Source organism: Physella acuta, unplaced genomic scaffold (assembly GCF_028476545.2).
Source record: "Physella acuta isolate Inbredline_101_S28 unplaced genomic scaffold, ASM2847654v3 ptg001441l, whole genome shotgun sequence".
In the NCBI taxonomy this organism is placed as follows: Eukaryota; Metazoa; Mollusca; class Gastropoda; family Physidae; genus Physella; species Physella acuta.
In genome coordinates, this window is record NW_026732956.1 from 687,892 (window position 1) to 708,838 (window position 20,947).

The window sequence follows — 20,947 nt, forward strand, 5'->3', positions numbered from 1 at the left end:
TTTTAATAGACAGATTAAAACTAAACTTTGGCGATAGAAGATGCTTTCTGGCAACACAAACTTGACGACAGGTATTCAAACATCGTAAAAATCCTTCAACGCTCAGCTGCTAAAACTTTTATAAAATTTGTAAAACAAAAACCTGATCTACAAACAATGAAGAGAAAGCTTGTTGTGAATTTAATTTTGATCATAGTCTATTCAGGTTCGTAAATTAACACTAGTTGAATTATTTTAAATCTATGTAACTAATCATTAGTCAGTAATAATAAAAAAAATTTCATAAAAACGTTCTAATAACAAGCTTTAGTATCTATTGGATACCTTTACTAATGTTTCGTAAGAGACCCATGCTTTTCTTTATAGTTTTTTAAATAGTAGTCTATAATTTATTTTCTACTTTTTAGTGCATTAGTACATAAAAGCTTGGTATTAAAACGTTTTTTTTATGAAATTTTGTTTTAGTACTTTACATTTTTTAAATTTAGAGTTTCATGACTAAAAACCATTGCGCGCCTTTTGAACGTGATGACGCGCTATTTATCGTGATGACGCGTGTGGAGTAGTTGGATAGAAATGCCTACTAATTTGGACAAAATTCATAAAAAATTAATTATGCATCCAATTAAATCAAATTTAATGTCACGATGCATTGTCTTCATGTCTTGACCCAATTACGAACCGTATCTGTCAAGCAGAAGTGCCTGCAATTTCGCTCCGGCGTTTCGATCTAGACTGACGACTGACGACAGACTGTCGACAAAGGAAGTGAGTTAAATAAAAGCTTGTAAAAAAGGTGTTGAGTATTGTTGAGTTAGTAAAGTATTGTGATAGTTCAATAGAGTACTTCTCTAGTCTACAGGGCGTGGTCTGTCTGGTGACTGATTGTTAGGATAATGGTTTGAGTCTTGGAAACAGGCGGGGATAGGGCCATTTCTGTTGAATAAACTGATAAACATTTTAAAATATGTTGAAATATGTTTGATTATTTTATGACTATTACGGCTTCCATCCAAACTCAGACTTAAACAAGGGGACTAATAGGTGTAGGTGTAGGTGTAGGAGTAGGTGTAGGTGTAGGTGTAGGTGTAGGTGTAGGTGTAGGTGTAGGTGTAGGTGTAGGTGTAGGTGTAGGTGTAGGTGTAGGTGTAGGTGTAGGTGTAGGTGTAGGTGTAGGTGTAGGTGTAGGAGTAGGTGTAGGTGTAGGTGTAGGTGTAGGTGTAGGTGTAGGTGTAGGTGTAGGTGTAGGTGTAGGTGTAGGTGTAGGTGTAGGTGTAGGTGTAGGTGTAGGTGTAGGTGTAGGTGTAGGTGTAGGTGTAGGTGTAGGTGTAGGTGTAGGTGTAGGTGTAGGTGTAGGTGTAGGTGTAGGAGTAGGTGTAGGTGTAGGTTTAGGAGTAGGTGTAGGTGTAGGTTTAGGTTTAGGTCTAAGGTTGGGGTTATGGTCATGGTTATTGTTATGGTTCTGGTTATGGTTGTGGTTGTGGTTATGGTTATGGTTATGGTTGTGGTTGTGGTTGTGGTTATGGTTATGGTTATGGTTATGGTTATGGTTATGGTTAGGTGTAGGGTTGTGGTTATGGTTATGGTAATGGTAATGGTAATGGTTATGGTTATGGTTTTGGTTAGGTGTAGGGTTATGGTTATGGTTCATGCTAATAATGTACAAATAATATAATAACATTGATATATGTTTTCTTTTCCACAGTCTATTTGAAATTTATTAAACCAACCCCCGGTAAGTTCATAGAAATCGATTAGCTATTCTATTGGAAAAAAAACAACATATTTTAAAAATGTAGTTTTGAGATGTATACGTTTTTGATGAAAATTCGAGAATAATAATTAAAAAAACAAACACCTTATGTTCATAGGCAAGAAAATGATGTTCAGTGGCATAGCATGAGGCGGAAATACATATTCCCACTCACCGAAAAATTTTTTGGGTGTAAAAACAGTCAATGATAAAACTACCTCGTTAATTGCGTCAAGCTGACATAATCAGAAGGGCCTTCGACAAAAGATCGCATCCATCCTATGAAATTTACCAAGCTGTACCCTATTGCTAGTTTTGGATTTAGCGCCCCTCGTCTTAGAGATTTAGCGTCTCTTGTCTTAGATTTAGCGTCTCTTGTCTTAGATTTAGCACCCCTTGTCTTAGATTTAGCACCCCTTGCCTTAGATTTAGCGCCTCTTAGATTTAGATTTAGCACCTCTTGTCTTAGATTTAGCATCTCTTGCCTTAGAATTAGCGTCTCTTGTCTTAGATTTAGCGCCCCTCGTCTTAGATTTAGCACCTCTTGTCTTAGGTTTAGCACCTCTTGCCTTAGATTTAGCACCCCTTGCCTTAGATTTAGCATCTCTTGCCTTAGATTTAGCACCCCTTGCCTTAGATTTAGCGCCTCTTAGATTTAGATTTAGCACCTCTTGTCTTAGATTTAGCACCTCTTGTCTTAGATTTAGCACCTCTTTTCTTAGAATTAGCACCCCTTGCCTTAGATTTAGCATCTCTTGCCTTAGAATTAGCGTCTCTTGTCTTAGAATTAGCACCTCTTGTCTTAGATTTAGCACCTCTTGTCTTAGATTTAGCACCTCTTTTCTTAGATTTAGCACCCCTTGCCTTAGATTTAGCACCCCTTGCCTTAGATTTAGCACCTCTTGCCTTAGAATTAGCGTCTCTTGTCGTAGGTTTAGCGTCTCTTGTCGCAATATAAAAATAAAGTGATATTTTAACGCCAAGGTTAGACAAAGGTACAAAACATAGTCCAAGTAAAGACAGAACAGACAGAACCCAACGGTATCCGAACCTACCATTTCACACGGCACCAAATCGCCTCTCCTTCCATGCATCAAGTCAGACGTCTCTTGTCTTAGGTTTAGCACCTGTTAGATTTAGCACCTCTTGCCTTTTTGTATGTGAGGCATTTTATATGGCTCATATGGCTTTATAGTCAAATAGAACATTGGCTGATTGTGTATTGGGAATCCAAGCACAAAATTTGGGCCCTATGTTGAGAAGAGCCAGATGTAGCCCATGTATCAGGCCTCTCTACACAGCTGATGGATCCAAGGGACAGGACGTTACCTGTACAGCTTTAAATCAGCTGTGTCACCAGAGTTTCTTCCAGGCATCCAGCCCCCTCCCCCCCGAAGAAAGTCTACCGCCCCCCGAACGAAATGAAATTTATATAGAAAATATATACTTTTAACAGTATCCGCCCCCCCCCCCCCGAAAAAAGTCTCCCTCCCCACCGAAAATTTCAAGTGCCCCCCAGAGAAAAAATTCTGGAAGAAACACTGAGTGTCACAGGAGCTGCTGATAGGACTCGAGGCATTTCTAGAATGACCAAATATGGCACAAAACAAAACAACACCATCATCAATGTTTTGAACTCTTTAGACGGCCTGGCCGTCCAGTGCCCGGTCAGGCCGTCCAGTGCACTCTTGATTTCTTACATGACATCATGTCGTATGAAAGCTAGTAAAAAACATTTCAGGCAGAGAGTGATTAAAAAAAAACAACAACTTCTTTACAGAAACAAAAATATGCACCACCTTCCACGGACCAAACAACTACACCAGATACCAGTGTGAACAAGTTTGTTGTGGTTCGATAGGGGAAAGACACTGCTGTAGCAGGTTTGTTTTGATTGTCTTTTCTAACCACCAATGTCTGGTAGAATAGAAAACACAATGCAGCTTTTGTATTTGTTAAATCAACAAACGCGGCCGCTAAAGCTTGACCACGTTAAATCGTTACACATTTGACGAAATACTATATCATAATACGACAAGGCACCTCAAGTCCAAATAGCATAGGCTGAGCTTTATATAAGTAACGCTGGTTCCACCCAAAGCGTTTAATTAGATACAATCGGAAAATCTAATTTATCCCAAATTCAAATTTACGCTAGCTCAAGTTTAGTGCTACAATGTTGGTTTAATATATATATATATATATATATATATATATATATATATATATATATATATATATATATATATATATATATATATATATATATATATATATATATATATATATATATATATGTATATATATGTATATATATATATATATATATATATATATATATATGTATATATATATATATATATATATATATATATATATATATATATATATATATATATATATATATATATATATATATATATATAAAGTTATTCGTTTTTAAAAAAGTTAATGAAACATCCAATTCGGTCAAGTTTTGTCACAATGTCATCCAGTTTAGACCTACGTGAAAAGGTTTGGAGAAATCGGTCCGGCAGATGGCGTAAAGTTCATCGGAAAACTACCAAAATCCGGAAGAGAATAAGATTGTATACCTATGTTTAAAATTTTGGTTTACCCGACTGAAACGGTACTCAATTTATCGGTATTTAAGAAACCGGAAACACAGTACTGTAAAGTACTACTTCCGGTTACCGAAAATAGTTCAAAATTTGCGCTTACAATGTAATATTCATATGTGAAATTTCGTCCACCTCACTAAAACTACTCAAGTAACTGGTTTTTGAGAAACCGGAAGTAGTGGAAGTACCACTTCCAGCTAACGGAAATAGTTCTGAAGCTGATTCAGAATTACACAATTTCGTCAACATAACTAAAACGGTACTACACTTATCGTGTCCACAGACAAACACACAGAGAGATATACAGACACACACACACAGATATACAGACAAAATTGCAAAAATCAGGGAGGTGTAAAACGACGAGATTTGTCAAAATCTCAATTTCGATTTTTTGCACGTTTACAATATTCCCTCTATACTTTATATACGAGAAAGTAAAAGTGGCGGTTCATCGAAATAGAGTTCACCTGTTACTGCGACTTTGAAATAATCTGGTCAGCTTATGGTTTCTTTAACCTGAGTCAGGTACCCATTAGTGCTGGGTGGACTCCGGGATAGCATACGGACTCGAGACCAGGGTCCCGTTTTCGTTTAAACCTGAATAAAATATAAACTTCACAATTAGGAACAAGTAATTAGTAATTAATTTTGTGTCATTCTCTTTCCTGATTTAGTTATCACCTCTACTTTTATGACGTACTAGTTGCAGGATACAGGTAAACTTAATTTCGTTCGTTATTTCTGATGTGATGTTCTTCCTTTTTTCTCAAGTGGGAAATGGGGGGTGGGGGGTGGGGGGGGGGGGGAATAGCGGGGTGAAACTTTCGAGGTGGGGGGGGGGAGGATCAAAACTTCAATTATCGTGGGGGAGATAGGGGGAGTGGGGGGGGGGGGGGGTTGGAGGTGACCAAAGGGGGGGGGGGGTGTAAAGGACACATTGAAGAGATTCACAAAAGAAACTGCAAGTGTGTTTAATATCTTATTAATCATTTCTCTTGTCTCTAAATATCCTGACCGTTAATATTATAAGATAAGGTCGAATGGTAGAGCGTTCGACTGCTAACCCAAGATCTTCGGGTTCGGGTCCCGTGGCTGGAGTCCTTACGACGTACGTTGAGTCCACCCAGCTGTGATGGGTACCCGACTCACGTTGGGGAAAGTAAAGGCGGCTGGGCATAGTGCTGACTACACCATCACTTCATTTGCCCAGTGAACTGTAAGGTTCGAAAAGGGTACTTTACTTTTATCTAAATATTAAAATTAGCTCATGTTGATAAGAAACGACATTTAAAAGGAGCCGACCCGCTGCCACTGAAAATATTTGCTTTAAAACACTAAAACCCTCCTTTCCCCTAACCCCTACCCCCCCCCCCCCTCGTGAAAGCAGCCTCCTCTTAGTTACCTCCCCTAAGTTTAAAATCGTTTCAAACTAAATTATCTGCCCCTAAAAGCCGTCACTAAACCCGTCTCTACGATCGTAAACATTTAGCGTGAACCACAGCTCACCATACCATGTGGGGATGGGGGTGGTAGCGATATGCCTAGATAGAAAGAGTGGAGACTGCTAGGCGCGCTTACAGCTTGGTGTTTTCTAGGGTCTCCAAGAAAAGAATTATATATATAGATATTAAGTAAAAAAACAACAACAAACACACCATAAACCTCAAGACAGAATAAATATTGAAATCCGTCGGGAATTTAGGCCCCACCACACCCAGGTTCCCATACCGCGTCTATTACCACGTCTGTTCTTTCATCAACAGCAAGTGTGTAGGTCTGGAGTGTCTCTATCGCTTGACCATGGGGCTCTACGCTGCTTGCGTTCTTGCCCTGGACTTCTTCTGGTTCACTATGGCGACCCGACCTCGCAGTAAGTGTTTACACGATTTGTATCTTCATCTTACTGTTATAGTCTTGAGAAATAACGTAAATGCAGAATCGTATACGGAAGTTTGTGAATAATGTTGCGGATCTAGAAACCAGAGTTATTAAAGTGCTATTTTGTCGTGCTAATCTTAATAGCAGGTGTTTTTTATAATTCGAATAAATAGCAATCAATGTAACAGGAAACGATGCATGTTCAGGATATAATACATATGTATTGTTTATATTGAGCAGGAGTTTAATTTTAAATGTTATAAACACCACACAACTCTGTTTTGTTTACAGTTGTACTACTACAGATGTTACAAACACCACACAACTCTGTTGTTTTGTTTACAGTTGTACTCCCACAGAGGTTACTGAGGCCCATGGTACCGCAAGTTGTGGTCCCACCCACAAGAAGGACCACGTCAGTCGGAAACAAATACTTCCCTAGGACGTCCGGAGGGGACGACAGCGTTCTGATGTAACACACTGGCTCGAACTTGAACTACACAGTCATCACACAGTTTGTCACACAAATACAAATACATAGTCACCACACAGTTGTCACACAACTACAAATACATAGTCACCACACATATATCACACAAATACACAGTCATCACACAACTACAACTTCACACTTATCACGCAGCTACAACAACACAGTCATCACAGTTGTCACACAAATACATAGTTATCACACTACAACTACACAGTAATCACACAACTACATCTACACAGTCATCACACAACTACACTGTCATCACACAACAACAACTACACAGTTATCACACAACTACAACTACACAGTCATCACACAACTACAACTACACTGTCATCACACAACTACACTGTCATCACACAACTACAACTACACAGTTATCACACAACTACACAATCATCACACAACAACAACTACACAGTCATCACACAACTACAACTACACAATCATCACACAACAACAACTACACAGTCATCACACAACTACACAATCATCACACACCTACAACTACACAATCATCACACAACTACAACTACACAGTCATCACACAACTACAACTACACAGTCATCACACAACTACAACTACACAATCATAACACAACTACAACTACACAATCATAACACAACTTAAAATAATCAGTTATTACATAAACGAAAGTACACATTCACTGACATAACTAAAACCTCACAGGCACCAAACATACCTAAGATTATTTTAATTACACGTTCAACATATCTTTCTTCCACATCGTAGTGTGGTGCCTATATCGAAATGTAATTCTGAGGCACATTTTTTGGCATTTAAAAACAGAGCTTACATAATTGTTTCTAACATGATACTTAACAAACGATACTCAAGTTATGGAAACGAATAAGTTGAACACATTATCGTTTTAGAAAACAAAAACTTGATTTTTAGAAAAAAATATACCATAACTCTTAAAAAATCATTGTGAACTTTTTGCTGAGTTATAAAAATCAATATTTTTAGAGGATTAAAAATTCTTAACAAAGTATGCTAAAGTTACGGTAATGAATTTGTTAAATGGCTTATCATTTTAGAAAAAACCAAACATTGATTTTTAGAAAAAAATTTATACAGAATCATTGAGAAATTTTTGCAGAGTTATAAAAATCAATATTTTTAGAGGACTGAAAATCCTTTTTTTCGTGATAATGTCACATTTTGATAATGTAAACGTAAAGAAATTATTGAAGAAAGTATCAATGTAAAACAGTTTACAATATTTTAAATAAAATACCTGACCGCAAAAGCTTGCCATTCGTTTGTGTTGCGTGATCTGCACTTTGTTTACTTTTAGTCTAAAATATTTGTGTATGTAAAACCTGCTTTAGATAAACTTTCAATTCGTTCATGAAAACAAACGGCTATTTATCCGGACAAATCTATGACGAATACTTCACTTAAACGTACGGCTATTTGTTAAAAAATACGGAAATCAATCAAGCATAAGGTAATTCATTCAAATTATCATGGTATAATCAAATAAACTATAAGTATACTTGTTATTATATTACACACTTCGTAAATACAGTAAGAAAATTTATCTGCTCTACTGGTTATCAGGACAACTAAAATTTTTCTGCCTTACTGGAATCTAGTTCGAAAGGGCAAAATTTCATTCGGTTTGTATGTTTTGAAAAAAAAGTACAGTTTATTAAGTCCAAAGTTATTTACAAAATCTGATAAAAGTTATAAAAGAAATAAAAATGTAATAAGGAGCATTATATAGTATAGGCAGGTTTTTTCTTTACAGTAGTTTCTTAATTTAGGACTTTTTTCTGTTACAAAAATAAAAAATAAAAATTCACAACTGACAATTTCAATAATAATCAACATGCACAAACTAAACAATTTTCTTCTCAAATTTTACACTGCATTTGTAACCACAATAAAAGACAAGCGTTCATGACTTTTGAGAAACCTATTTAATTGTCATTGAGTACTCATGGTACGATGAGGCCGGTTGGTAGAACACACGCCTGCTATGCTGACTTTCTCAGGTTCGAATCTTTTTCTGGAGTCTGTGGGACGTCCCTGGTTCTGATTGTGTTCCAGGTATTGGCAGCTGGTCTTAGAATGTACCGCATTAAACGTTTAGTGTTGTTTAGCTCACAGAAACAGGTTCACCTTATTAAAACTTTAGGTTTTTAAAGGTTAGCTCTTCTTTTAGTTTTTGAACAAAGAGTACAGTTCTGCTAAATTAGTTCTCCCAGAGCTATGCCGTGACGTATGGACTAATACTTAACTTCATTTACTGCTTAATTAGTAAAAGCATTTTATAACGTTTTTTTGTTTGTTTTTGTTTTGGTCCTCTACTTAATATAATAATATCTGTGATTTGTTAAAGTATACAATGTCAATTTGTAGTTTTTTTTATTTCGAACAGTTAAGACTTGCTTTTAAGTATCAGCTACAATGACTAGACAGTTATATCTCCGGAAAATAAATACCAAAAATAAACGCAGCTAATGTTAATTGATAGAGAAATTTAATTTAGAAAACAAAGTTTTGTAGTCAAGCCCCGTAAATCAAGATATCATTGAAAAAAGTTTGTACAATTTAAATGGAGAACGTGAAGTTAGACGATATGGCTTCCATCCTTATTGTTGACATGAATAAAGAAATACACTTAAGCTTGAAAATATTTCATAAAATAAATATTTTAAGAACCCATGTTATAAAAGTTGCTAGTACAGATAACTTAAAACTATTATTATTTATGATTATTACGCCTATAACTTAAAGTTTCACTTTAGTAAGACAAACTTTGATTGACTGTATAGGAACTACACGATCGATAATCTGAAAACACTACTTTGTAATTTGTACTTGATCTAAACACTTTCCCGATACAAGTTTAAAATTAAAGATACACGAACTAGCAAAGCCATGTTAATTTACATTTTCGGCGAGAAAATAAGAAAAAAAAAACAAATTTCTTTTGGCTTTTTAAAAATGTTGTTTTGTTACCGAAAATACTTCAAACATTAGATACATCCAACCTTTAGTAAAGTTCAACATAAAAACCTCATCATATATTTTTTATAACCAGATGTTTTAGTAACACTCAACACACAATCCTAAACATATGTTAAGAATTATTAGAGACTTTTCACGTTGATCTCCATCAAAATTTGTAGATTTACTTTCTAGGCATGTTAATAAAAACGAAACTAATGTTTACAAAAATTGCTAGCTGGCAACTCAAAACATTGACGTCATTTTGAAAACATCGTATACTTCCGCCATTGTCTAGCTGTGGGGAGCCTACACTCACCAAATGGATAGTGCCGGACTTTTCTATCTGCTGATGGTGTTGTGGTGCCTGAGATTTCCTGTCCACGTAGATGGCGAGACGTTAGAGGAATATTTAGGTATAATGTTGTGTTGGGGTTCAGGCCTAGAGTATGGGATACGGTCGTCACCATAACAAAACCCACGAAATTATAATACATTTTTCTCTATATTCTATTGTTAGATTTGTTTAGATTATATATTCAAATGACATAAAGTGAAAATATCATAAAATAGCAATGTGTCGTTTGTTGTTAATTTTTTCGAATAATTTTAATTATGTATTATATAATTATAATATGTATACTATAAAACTAATCCACATTGTTAATCGGAGTTAGTATGCATTATGTATGTTTTAGTGGGGGGGGGGGGGGGGCGGGGCGGGGGTTGGGCTAGGATGAAGGTATTTACTTGTTAATTGATATTAAAATAATAGTCATATCATCCACACTGACAAAATCCAATCATGGATCATTAAAATCGGGGGTGTGTCTTGACTCCCTGATACTGGCTCACAGAATCCCTTGGGTTCGATCGAACGTCGGCGTGGTCGAGTCGGTAAAGCTCATGGTTGCTAAACCGAAAAGTCTCGAGTTCGAACCCTCGGGCAGATGAGGCTCGTTAACTGGGGACAGCCACTCTTTTAGGAGAGAAATCTCAAAAATTCAACAACTGCTTCCTTGTAGTTTGTTCTTGGTTGGACAAAGGCTATGGAAGCAAATCCAAAAAGAAAAGCAGGCTGAAATCGGAGTCAATGGCCTCAATGGACACGTAATCCTTAATTGTGATGGAAGCATGGTCGAGTCGGCAAAGCTCATGGTTGATAAATTCGAAAAAAAAGTCTCGAGTTCAAACCCTCTGGCAGATAGGGCTCGATCCCTCCCAACACTAAAAATTAAGAACGAAGAAGAAGATCGAACCACTAGCGTCTAGATTGGTAGTATAAGCTATCGTATTATACGACATTGACAAACTTACCTGACTGTGTGTCCTAATTATAAACCATGTTTAAAAATGTTTAGAGAAAAGGATGAAGGATTTGGCACAAGCGTTAGATGAAAACCGAATTTCCATCAATGAAGCTATCATCAGACAGAGATCCGCCTTGAATTTGGTGCGCAAAAACGGAGGTAATAACCGACGTAATGAAATTAGACTTTTTAAAACTAAATGAACTAGTAATGCCATGTTCATTTCTATTTTCAGTGAGAAAAAAAAAAACAACAACAACATCCCATATTGTTTTTGGCTTTTTAAAATTTTGTTTTTGTTACCGAAAATACTACAAACGTTAGATACATCAAATCTTTAGTAAAGTTGAACATAAACCTCACCGTAAAGTTTTTATATCCAGATATTTTAACAACACACAGCAAACATAATTCTAAAACTATTTAAAGAACGAGATAAATGGCCCGTTGAGGGAGAAATACAACTGGCGCTAGGTTGATAGTGTTGTCTTTTTCTCTAAACCGAAACCAAAACCAACATCACCACCTCAACTTTAGATATGACCAGAACCGAAAAATGTCATTGAAAACGGATTTTTATCCAAAATCGGTATTTTAACCGGATTTTACGTTGCTCTACACGCTGTTATTGCATAGTAGACGTAGTCATACCCCTAAACCCTGCACATAAGCTCAAACTTGACAAAAGTCACATATACAGTTTCTTTCAGTCGACTCTATGTAGGGAGGTTGAGGGGGGGGGGGGGGTTGGTGGGCAGAGCCCCTCCCTCACCCCCGAAGCACATCTACCGTCCCCTATTACGAAATAGAATTTATATAGAAAATATACTTTTACCAAGGTCCGCCCCCTCCCCAGAAAATTTAGTCCACCCCCCCCCCCCCGAAAATATTTTTTTTTTCTTCCGAGGAGAAAAAAGTCTGAAAGAAATACTATCCGCATTTGTAAATCGTACAGACGCTAGATTGATAAACAAAGCTATGGTTTTACACGAAATTGACAAACTTACACGTAGGCCCTACATTTCTAATATAAAACATGTTTAAAACTATTTAGAAAAATACAAGAAGAATCTGGAACAAGCGTTCCTTGGTCGCCAATTAACGACCAAAAAAGCAATCAGCATCCGGAGTCCCGCCTTTGAGGCGGTTCGCGAGTCTATAAAAAAAAGAATGAACAAGTTAAAAGCCAAAAGTGATGAGGCGGCTCGGCTGAAGGAAGCTGAAACCAATGCGGCGGTCAACGGTTCGGATGCGTCTCAGAACTCTTCTTTAAATGGAGGTAATGTTTTTATTTATTTGAACTTAACTCGTGTGTTAGAGCTTACGCAATTGCAATATCTTTTGTTAAGGCCTTTTGCATTCGGGCTAGTGTCCATTCGGGCAATTGTCGCATTCGGACATTTGTCCATTCGGACATTTGTCGCATTTGGACAATGTGTAAATGCGGAAAAAGACTTCGGGCAAAGGGCATTCAGGCAAGTGTCTTTCCGGAATTCGTCGTAGACCCCCATTAAACACCCTCTGTCTTAGTACTAAAATAGGTTCTTGCTTTAAAACACCCTCTGTCAGTATTAAAACGACGATCTAACTTTAAAACACCCTCTGTCTTAGTACTAAAAAGACAATCTTACTTTAAAACACCCTCTGTCTTAGTACTAAAACGACAATCTTACTTTAAAATACCCTCTATCTTAGTACTTAAACGACGATATTACTATAAAACACCCTCGGTCTTAGTACTAAAACATGTTCTTGCTTTAAAACACTCTCTGTCTTAATACTAAAACAAGTTCTTGCTTTAAAACACCCTCTATCTTAGTACTTAAACGAGATTTTACTTGCAAACACATTGTTCAAAGTAATTATACCGGAAGCAAGATACTAGCCTGGCATGCCTTTGTCTTAACAAACACATTTTAATGCACTACACTTGAATTAATTACTGTTGAATGGATAGACAAGTAAACGATGTAAAGAGAAATCATGAGCCTATACAGATGTCAAGGGAATGATTCTTGTTGTTCGCAGGATGCGGTCCGGATTCCAATCTCAACTGTACCGACGGCTGTTGTGGGGAAGCCGGGGAAATGTATTGTTGTACCAGGTTAGTTGAAAGTTAATCAGGAATAAAAATGTGTTGTTGTAAAAGGTTAGTTGCAAGTTAATCAGGAGAAAAAATTGTATTGTTGTAAAAGGTTAGTTAAAAGTTAATCAGGAGAAAAAATTGTATTGTTGTAAAAGGTTAGTTAAAAGTTAATCAGGAGAAAAAAATGTATGGTTGTATCAGGTTAGTTGAAAGTTAATCAGGAGAAAAAATGTATTGCTGTGCTAGGTTAGTTGCAAGTTAATCAGGAGAAAAAATGTATTGTTGTACAAGTTTAGTTGAAAGATAATCAGGAGAAAAAAATGTATTGTTGTATCAGGTTAGTTGAAAGTTAATCAGGAGAAAAAAAGGTATTGTTGTACTAAGTTAGTTGAAATTAATCAGGAGAAAAAATGTATTGTTGTACCAGGTTAGTTGAAAAGTTAATCAGGAGAAAAAAAATGTATTGTTGTACCAGGTTAGTTGAAAAGTTAATCAGGAGAAAAAAAATGTATTGTTGTATCAGGTTAGTTGAAAGTTAATCAGGAGAAAAAAAGGTATTGTTGTACTAAGTTAGTTGAAATTAATCAGGAGAAAAAATGTATTGTTGTACCAGGTTAGTTGAAAAGTTAATCAGGAGAAAAAAAATGTATTGTTGTACCAGGTTAGTTGAAAAGTTAATCAGGAGAAAAAAAATGTATTGTTGTACCAGGTTAGTTGAAAAGTTAATCAGGAAAAAAAAATGTATTGTTGTACCAGGTTAGTTGAAAGTTAATCAGGAGAAAAAAAATGTATTGTTGTACCAGGTTAGTTGAAAGTTAATCAGGAGAAAACAAGGTATTGTTGTACCAGGTTAGTTGAAAGTTAATCAGGAGAAAACAAGGTATTGTTGTGTTAGGCTGGCTAAAATGCAATTGGGAAAAGGGATCGATACCTCAGGTTTGTTGCAAGGTAATTGGAAAAAGTAGTGTTGTCTCAGGTTCGTTGGAAGGTAATCGGGAAAAGTAACCAATCAGAGCTAGTAGATTGTGTCAGTTACTGATTAGAGCTGAGTGAACTCAGGGACATCCTACGGACTCGAGCCTAGCTGTAGTAAATATGACATCACATGTTTCTACCACCAGCTTGATACATGTTGTCTTATCTGTTTCTACCACCACCTTGATACATGTTGTCTTATCTGTTTCTACCACCAGCTTGATACATGTTGTCTTATCTGTTTCTACCACCAGCTTGATACATGTCTTATCTGTTTCTACCACCAGCTTGATACATGTCTTATCTGTTTCTACCACCAGCTTGATACATGTTGTCTTATCTGTTTCTACCACCACCTTGATACATGTTGTCTTATCTGTTTCTACCACCAGCTTGATACATGTTGTCTTATCTGTTTCTACCACCAGCTTGATACATGTCTTATCTGTTTCTACCACCAGCTTGATACATGTTGTCTTATCTGTTTCTACCACCAGCTTGATACATGTCTTATCTGTTTCTACCACCAGCTTGATACATGTTGTCCAATCTGTTTCTACCACCAGCTTGATACATGTTGTCTTATCTGTTTCTACCACCAGCTTGATACATGTCTTATCTGTTTCTACCACCAGCTTGATACATGTCTTATCTGTTTCTACCACCAGCTTGATACATGTTGTCTTATCTGTTTCTACCACCAGCTTGATACATGTCTTATCTGTTTCTACCACCAGCTTGATACATGTCTTATCTGTTTCTACCACCAGCTTGATACATGTCTTATCTGTTTCTACCACCAGCTTGATACATGTCTTATCTGTTTCTACCACCAGCTTGATACATGTCTTATCCCCAGGAGCTACCTCGACAACAAACAGAAGGCGTATGTATTTATAGCCCTAGTTATCCTGATCTTTGCTTGGCTGTCTTATGATGGAAAACCGCCGCGTAAGTCATTTTGTCTAGCCACGTCATTGTTTCGTACTACATTTTTTGTAGTGAACAATTGTTGGTTTAGAATCGAAAACAAAAAGTTACTTCAAATTTTTAAAATTCACTAATTTGTGTAGCTAAGAAGGATGAAATAAGTTTGAACAACATTCAGGCTAGGGCATAGGCTAGTATGAAGGTACTTTTGTAGCGCATACGTTTTCCTACGTTCGTGCTAGAGACGAGTGGTCTTCATGACTACAAAGTCGTTGCCAGACATGTCTCGGAATTCGAACTACGTAAGACTCGGAATTCGAACTACTTAAGACATTGCCAGTCTTGTCTCGGAATTCGAACTACGTAAGACTCGGAATTCGAACTACTTAAGACATTGCCAGTCTTGTCTCGGAATTCGAACTACTTAAGACATTGCCAGTCTTGTCTCGAAATCCGTATTAATGTACTGGACTCTACGCTAAGTCACAAAACAAAACTCACAGCTGTTGCCAGAGTTTCTGCCAGGTGCTCCGACCCCCCCCCCCCCCCCCGAAGAAAGTCTACCGCCCTTTCCCCCAAACGAAATTGAATTTATATAGAAAACAAACTTTTACCAGTATTTGCCCCCCCCCCCCTCAACGAGGATATGTGTGTGTATGTGTGTGAGAGATAAGGAGGTGGGGGGGGGACGGGACATAATTGTTTTAAGCCCGCCTCTTCTAATTGACAGCACCACCACCACCACCACCACGACGGCGGCTGCTGTTTATGCTACGCCCACCACCGCCGCCGCCACCAGTGAACATGCGCAGACGCACTACAGTCGGCAGCAGCTACATCACCGGCAACAACACGGTCGCCGGTTAGCGCAGCAGCTCGGGGTGCGCACCAACACTACACGGCTATTCACACTACTAAAACTACACGGCTATTCACACAACATAAACTACACGGCTATTCACACTACTAAAACTACACGGCTATCCACACAACATAAACTACACAGCTATTCACACAACTGAAACTACACAGCTATTTACACAACTAAAACTACAAAGCTATCCGCACAACATAAACTACACAGCTATTCACACAACTAAAACTACACGGTTATTCACACAACATAAACTACACGGCTATCCGCACAACATAAACTACACAGCTATTCACACAACTAAAACTACACGGCTATTCACACAACATAAACTACACAGCTATTCACACAACTAAAACTACACGGCTATTCACACAACTAAAACTACACGGCTATTCACACGATTGAAACTACACAGCTATCCGCACAACAAAAACTACACAGCTATCCACACAACTAAAACTACACAGCCATTCACACAACTAAAACAACACAGCTATTCATACAACTAAAATTACACGGCTATTCACACAACTAAAACTACACGGCTATTCACACGATTGAAACTACACAGCTATCCACACAACTAAAACTACACAGCTATCCGCACAACTAAAACAACACAGCTATTCACACAACTAAAACAACACAGCTATTCATACAACTTAAACTACGCTGCTTCAAAAACGATTAACCAACACAGCTATTCACACAAGCAGTACTACCCAACTATTCAATACCTAATACAACACAGCTATTCACACAACTAAAACTACACGGTTATCACACACACACAAAAAACAACTACACAGCCACTCACCCAACCAACACATTACAACTACACATTCAACACATCCATCGTACCACCCAATCCACCCTAACCACACACTCAAGACCCTGTTCAATTTTAGATTTTTAGTAAACGTCATTCGGGTTAACCTCAAATCCAGCATAGCGGTTTCTTTAAATATCAAACCACGCTCACCTCAGACCAACTTCCGCCTTTTAAACCACCCAGTCTAGCGAGATTAGGCATCGCACTATGTTCACAACGAGGAGGAGGGGCGGGCAATGGCGGGCGTAGAAACATCTTTAACCTACCGGCCCTGATAAACATACCCTCAGGGGTCGTAAAGATTGGTACATGAATTCACAATTACAACAGGGATGCGAAAATAAAACAACAGAAAATGTTGTTAAGTAAAAATTATTACTTTAGAGGAAAAGTTTCGATAAACATCATACCTCAAAAAAAAAAAAATGTTAACGAAGATGTGCTACAACCCGCGGGCACATAACCCGTGATTAAGTGAACATCAGGACTGGCCTGCCGCTATATGAGAATACCAAACATATAATTATGTACATCACTGTTTGAAAGGAGTTAGTCGATGAGCACATTTAATAACCTAAGCTTTTTGTCAGTATCGGTATCGCCCAGCACATTTAATATCAAACCCTTTTGTCAGTATCGCTCAGCATATTTAATACCGTCTTCTAGGGCCACATACACTCCATATACTACACTCAACCCACCATCTACTATACCACGCCCACACTCCACCCACCATCTACTATACCACGCCCACACTTCGCCCACCATCTATTATACCACGCCCACACTCCATCCACCATCTATTATATCACGCCCACACTCCATCCACCATCTATTATATCACGCCCACACTCCACCCACCATCTATTATACCACGCCCACACTCCACCCACCATCTACTACACCACGCCCACACTCCACCCACCATCTACTACACTACGCCCTGAGTTTCATGCCCTACCAGCTGCTGCGGTTCGCCTCAGTCTTTGACGGCCTGTACAGCGATGCTGTCGAGGTCAAGGTCGAACAGGAAACGTCCTCCAGGGTACACACCTTCATGCGTGTCACCTACCGACCTGTCACAGTGCCTGCGTTATTACCTGTAAGTACCTGCTGTCACAGTGCCTGCGTTATTACCTGTAAGTACCTGCTGTCACAGTGCCTGCGTTATTACCTGTAAATACCTGCTGTCACAGTGCCTGCGTTATTACCTGTAAGTACCTGCTGTCACAGTGCCTGCGTTATTACCTGTAAGTACCTGCTGTCACAGTGCCTGCGTTATTACCTGTAAGTACCTGCTGTCACAGTGCCTGCGTTATTACCTGTAAATACCTGCTGACCTACTTCTTAATTGCGCTGTCCTAGGCTTCTTCCTTGTCCTTTTTCCTAAGTCTATATTCAATACTTTGTCCTTCCAACTCAATTTCAAAATCTTTGTTCATGACAATTACCACATAATTTGAACATATCGTAAAGGGATATTACCAAGATAATGTGAATTTTTCTTGAAATAATTAACTGAGTTATTTCCCTTGTCAAATGTTTAAGGGGGGGGGGGGGGCTAAAGAAAACATAATTCATGTTCAATACAGTGGTTCTTATCAAGACACACACCCGACTCAGATGATTCACAACGCGATTTTGTCAGTATGGACGATAGAACTATTACACCCACCTACACACACTTATACAAAATGACAAAATCAAGTGAGTTATAGCGTCAGAATTATTAGCTACCTAGACAAAACTGGTCCAAAGTATAGAAAGGCATCTGAAGATGCAAAATCAATGGGTCTAAGTTATACGGTAAGATTCCAATAGACAGATGGATTTGTGGGCTCAATCTATTTCGCTTTTAGTTGTAATGTTGGAAGGGATTCCCTACATCACAATTAAGTATTTACGTGTCAACTTGTTATGCGCCATATAGCTGTTGACTCCGATTTTTTTTTATTTGCCTTCTTGGACTTTGTCCAACCAAGGACAAACTACAAGGTCTCTCATCTACCCCGGGGCTAGAACTCAAGGCTGTTCGGTTTAGTAACCATGAACTTTACCGACTTGACCACGCCGACCACTGCACTTTTGAATGGTTTCGTTCTTGACTTTACCTCTTATTTCCTCAGGTTAACCCATCTTACGTTCTGCGTCTGATGTGTTTTAAAGAAGAAAATAAATAAATAAATAAAATAAAAACATTCAAACAATAACGTGGCAGTCTAAGTTATTACTGATAAATGTTAACTAGTTTCATCTTTATGTTTTTTGTGTTTATTGATGTGTATGTGTGTAACTGTATAACTCTATCCCAGAGGCGTAGCGAGCGGGGGGGGGGGGGGGGGGGGGGCGGGGGGTGCGGACCGCACCGGGTGACACCATTTAGGGGGGTGACACCAAAGCTAAAAATAGTAAAATATATAGAGAAAAATTTGAGGGGGGGGGGGGGGGGGTTGCAAATCGAAAGTTTGAGGGGGGTGCAAATTGAAAGTTCTACGGGGGGGGGGGTGCAAATCAAAAGTTTGGGGGGGGGGGAGGGGGTGCAAATCGAAAATTAAAAGTCGCTACGCCTCTGAGGGGGGGGTGACTGACACCATTAAGTGCCGCACCGGGTGACACCCGACCTCGCTACGCCACTGCTCTATCCATCTGTCTATGTCTTTCTCTTACCCTATCACGTTCTCTTTCTCGCTATGTATATTTATTAAAACTATGTGTACATGTATGTCTCCAACTATTACGAGTTGTACTTCTGAAGACTGAGGCTTCTCCCCCCCCCAATAAACTACTCCCCACACAATAACAGAGATGTCTGACATCAAGAAGATTGGATACACCTGGGGACAGTTGGAGAGACTAGCCCAGGACACCTGGGGACAGTTGGAGAGACGAGCCCAGGACAGGATACACCTGGGGACAGTTGGAGAGACTAGCCCAGGACATCTGGGGACAGTTGGAGAGACTAACCCAGGACAGGATACACCTGGGGACAGTTGGAGAGACTAGCCCAGGACATCTGGGGACAGTTGGAGAGACTAGCCCAGGACAGGATACACCTGGGGACAGTTGGAGAGACTAGCCCAGGACATCGGGACAGTTGGAGAGACTAGCCCAGGACAGGATACACCTGGGGACAGTTGGAGAGACTAGCCCAGGACAGGATACACCTGGGGACAGTTGGAGAGACTAGCCTAGGACAGGATACACCTGGGGACAGTTGGAGAGACTAGCCCAGGACAGATGCCTGACATCAAGAAGATTGGATACACCTGAGGACATTTGGAGAGACTAGCCCAGGACACCTGAGGACATTTGGAGAGACTAGCCCAGGACACCTGAGGACATTTGGAGAGACTAGCCCAGGACACCTGAGGACATTTGGAGAGACTAGCCCAGGACACCTGAGGACATTTGGAGAGACTAGCCCAGGACACCTGTGGACAGTTGGAGAGACTAGCCCAGGACACCTGAGGACATTTGGAGAGACTAGCCCAGGACACCTGGGGACAGTTGGAGAGACTAGTCCAGGACACCTGGGGACGGAGAGACTAGCCCAGGACAGGATACACCTGAGGACATTTAGAGAGACTAGCCCAGGACACCTGGGGACAGTTGGAGAGACTAGCCCAGGACACCTGGGGACAGGTGGAGAGACTAGCCCAGGACACATGGGGACAGTTGGAGAGACTAGCCCAGGACACCTGTGGACAGTTGGAGAGACTAGCATAGGACACCTGGGGACAGGTGGAGAGACTAGCCCAGGACACATGGGGACAGTTGGAGAGACTAGCCCAGGACACCTGTGGACAGTTGGAGAGACTAGCATAGGACACCTGGGGACAGGTGGAGAGACTAGCCCAGGACACATGGGGACAGTTGGAGAGACAAGCCCAGGACAGGATACACCTGGGGACAGTTGGAGAGACTAGCCTAGGACAGGATACACATGAGGACATTTGGAGAGACTAGCCCAGGACAGGATACACATGAGGACATTTGGAGAGACTAGCCCAGGCCAGGATACACCTGGGGACAGTTGGAGAGACTAGCCCACGACAGGATACACCTGGGGACAGTTGGAGAGACTAGCCCAGGACAGGATACACCTGGGGACAGTTGGAGAGACTAGCCCAGGACAGGATACACCTGGGGACAGTTGGAGAGACTAGCCCAGGACAGGATACACCTGGGGACAGTTGGAGAGACTAG

General features: G+C 39.4%; 2 protein-coding genes across 2 annotated transcripts; both read left to right on the top strand.

The window, feature by feature from the left end:
• Positions 1-17: 17 nt before the first annotated feature.
• On the top strand, positions 18-8,025 carry LOC131927832 (uncharacterized). The gene is made up of 6 exons (XM_059283689.1): positions 18-205; positions 1,706-1,735; positions 3,534-3,636; positions 5,052-5,093; positions 6,141-6,247; positions 6,601-8,025. The coding sequence occupies exons 1-6, from the start codon at positions 157-159 to the stop codon at positions 6,729-6,731; spliced, it is 462 nt and encodes a 153-aa protein (XP_059139672.1). The 5' UTR covers positions 18-156; the 3' UTR covers positions 6,732-8,025.
• A 1,974-nt stretch (positions 8,026-9,999) lies between these two features.
• LOC131927797 (uncharacterized) lies at positions 10,000-17,826 on the top strand. Its single transcript, XM_059283625.1, has 6 exons — positions 10,000-10,147; positions 11,093-11,200; positions 12,096-12,320; positions 13,070-13,145; positions 14,962-15,053; positions 15,763-17,826. Exons 1-6 carry the CDS (start codon positions 10,054-10,056, stop codon positions 15,897-15,899), a joined length of 732 nt encoding a protein of 243 aa, XP_059139608.1. The 5' UTR covers positions 10,000-10,053; the 3' UTR covers positions 15,900-17,826.
• Positions 17,827-20,947: the final 3,121 nt, after the last annotated feature.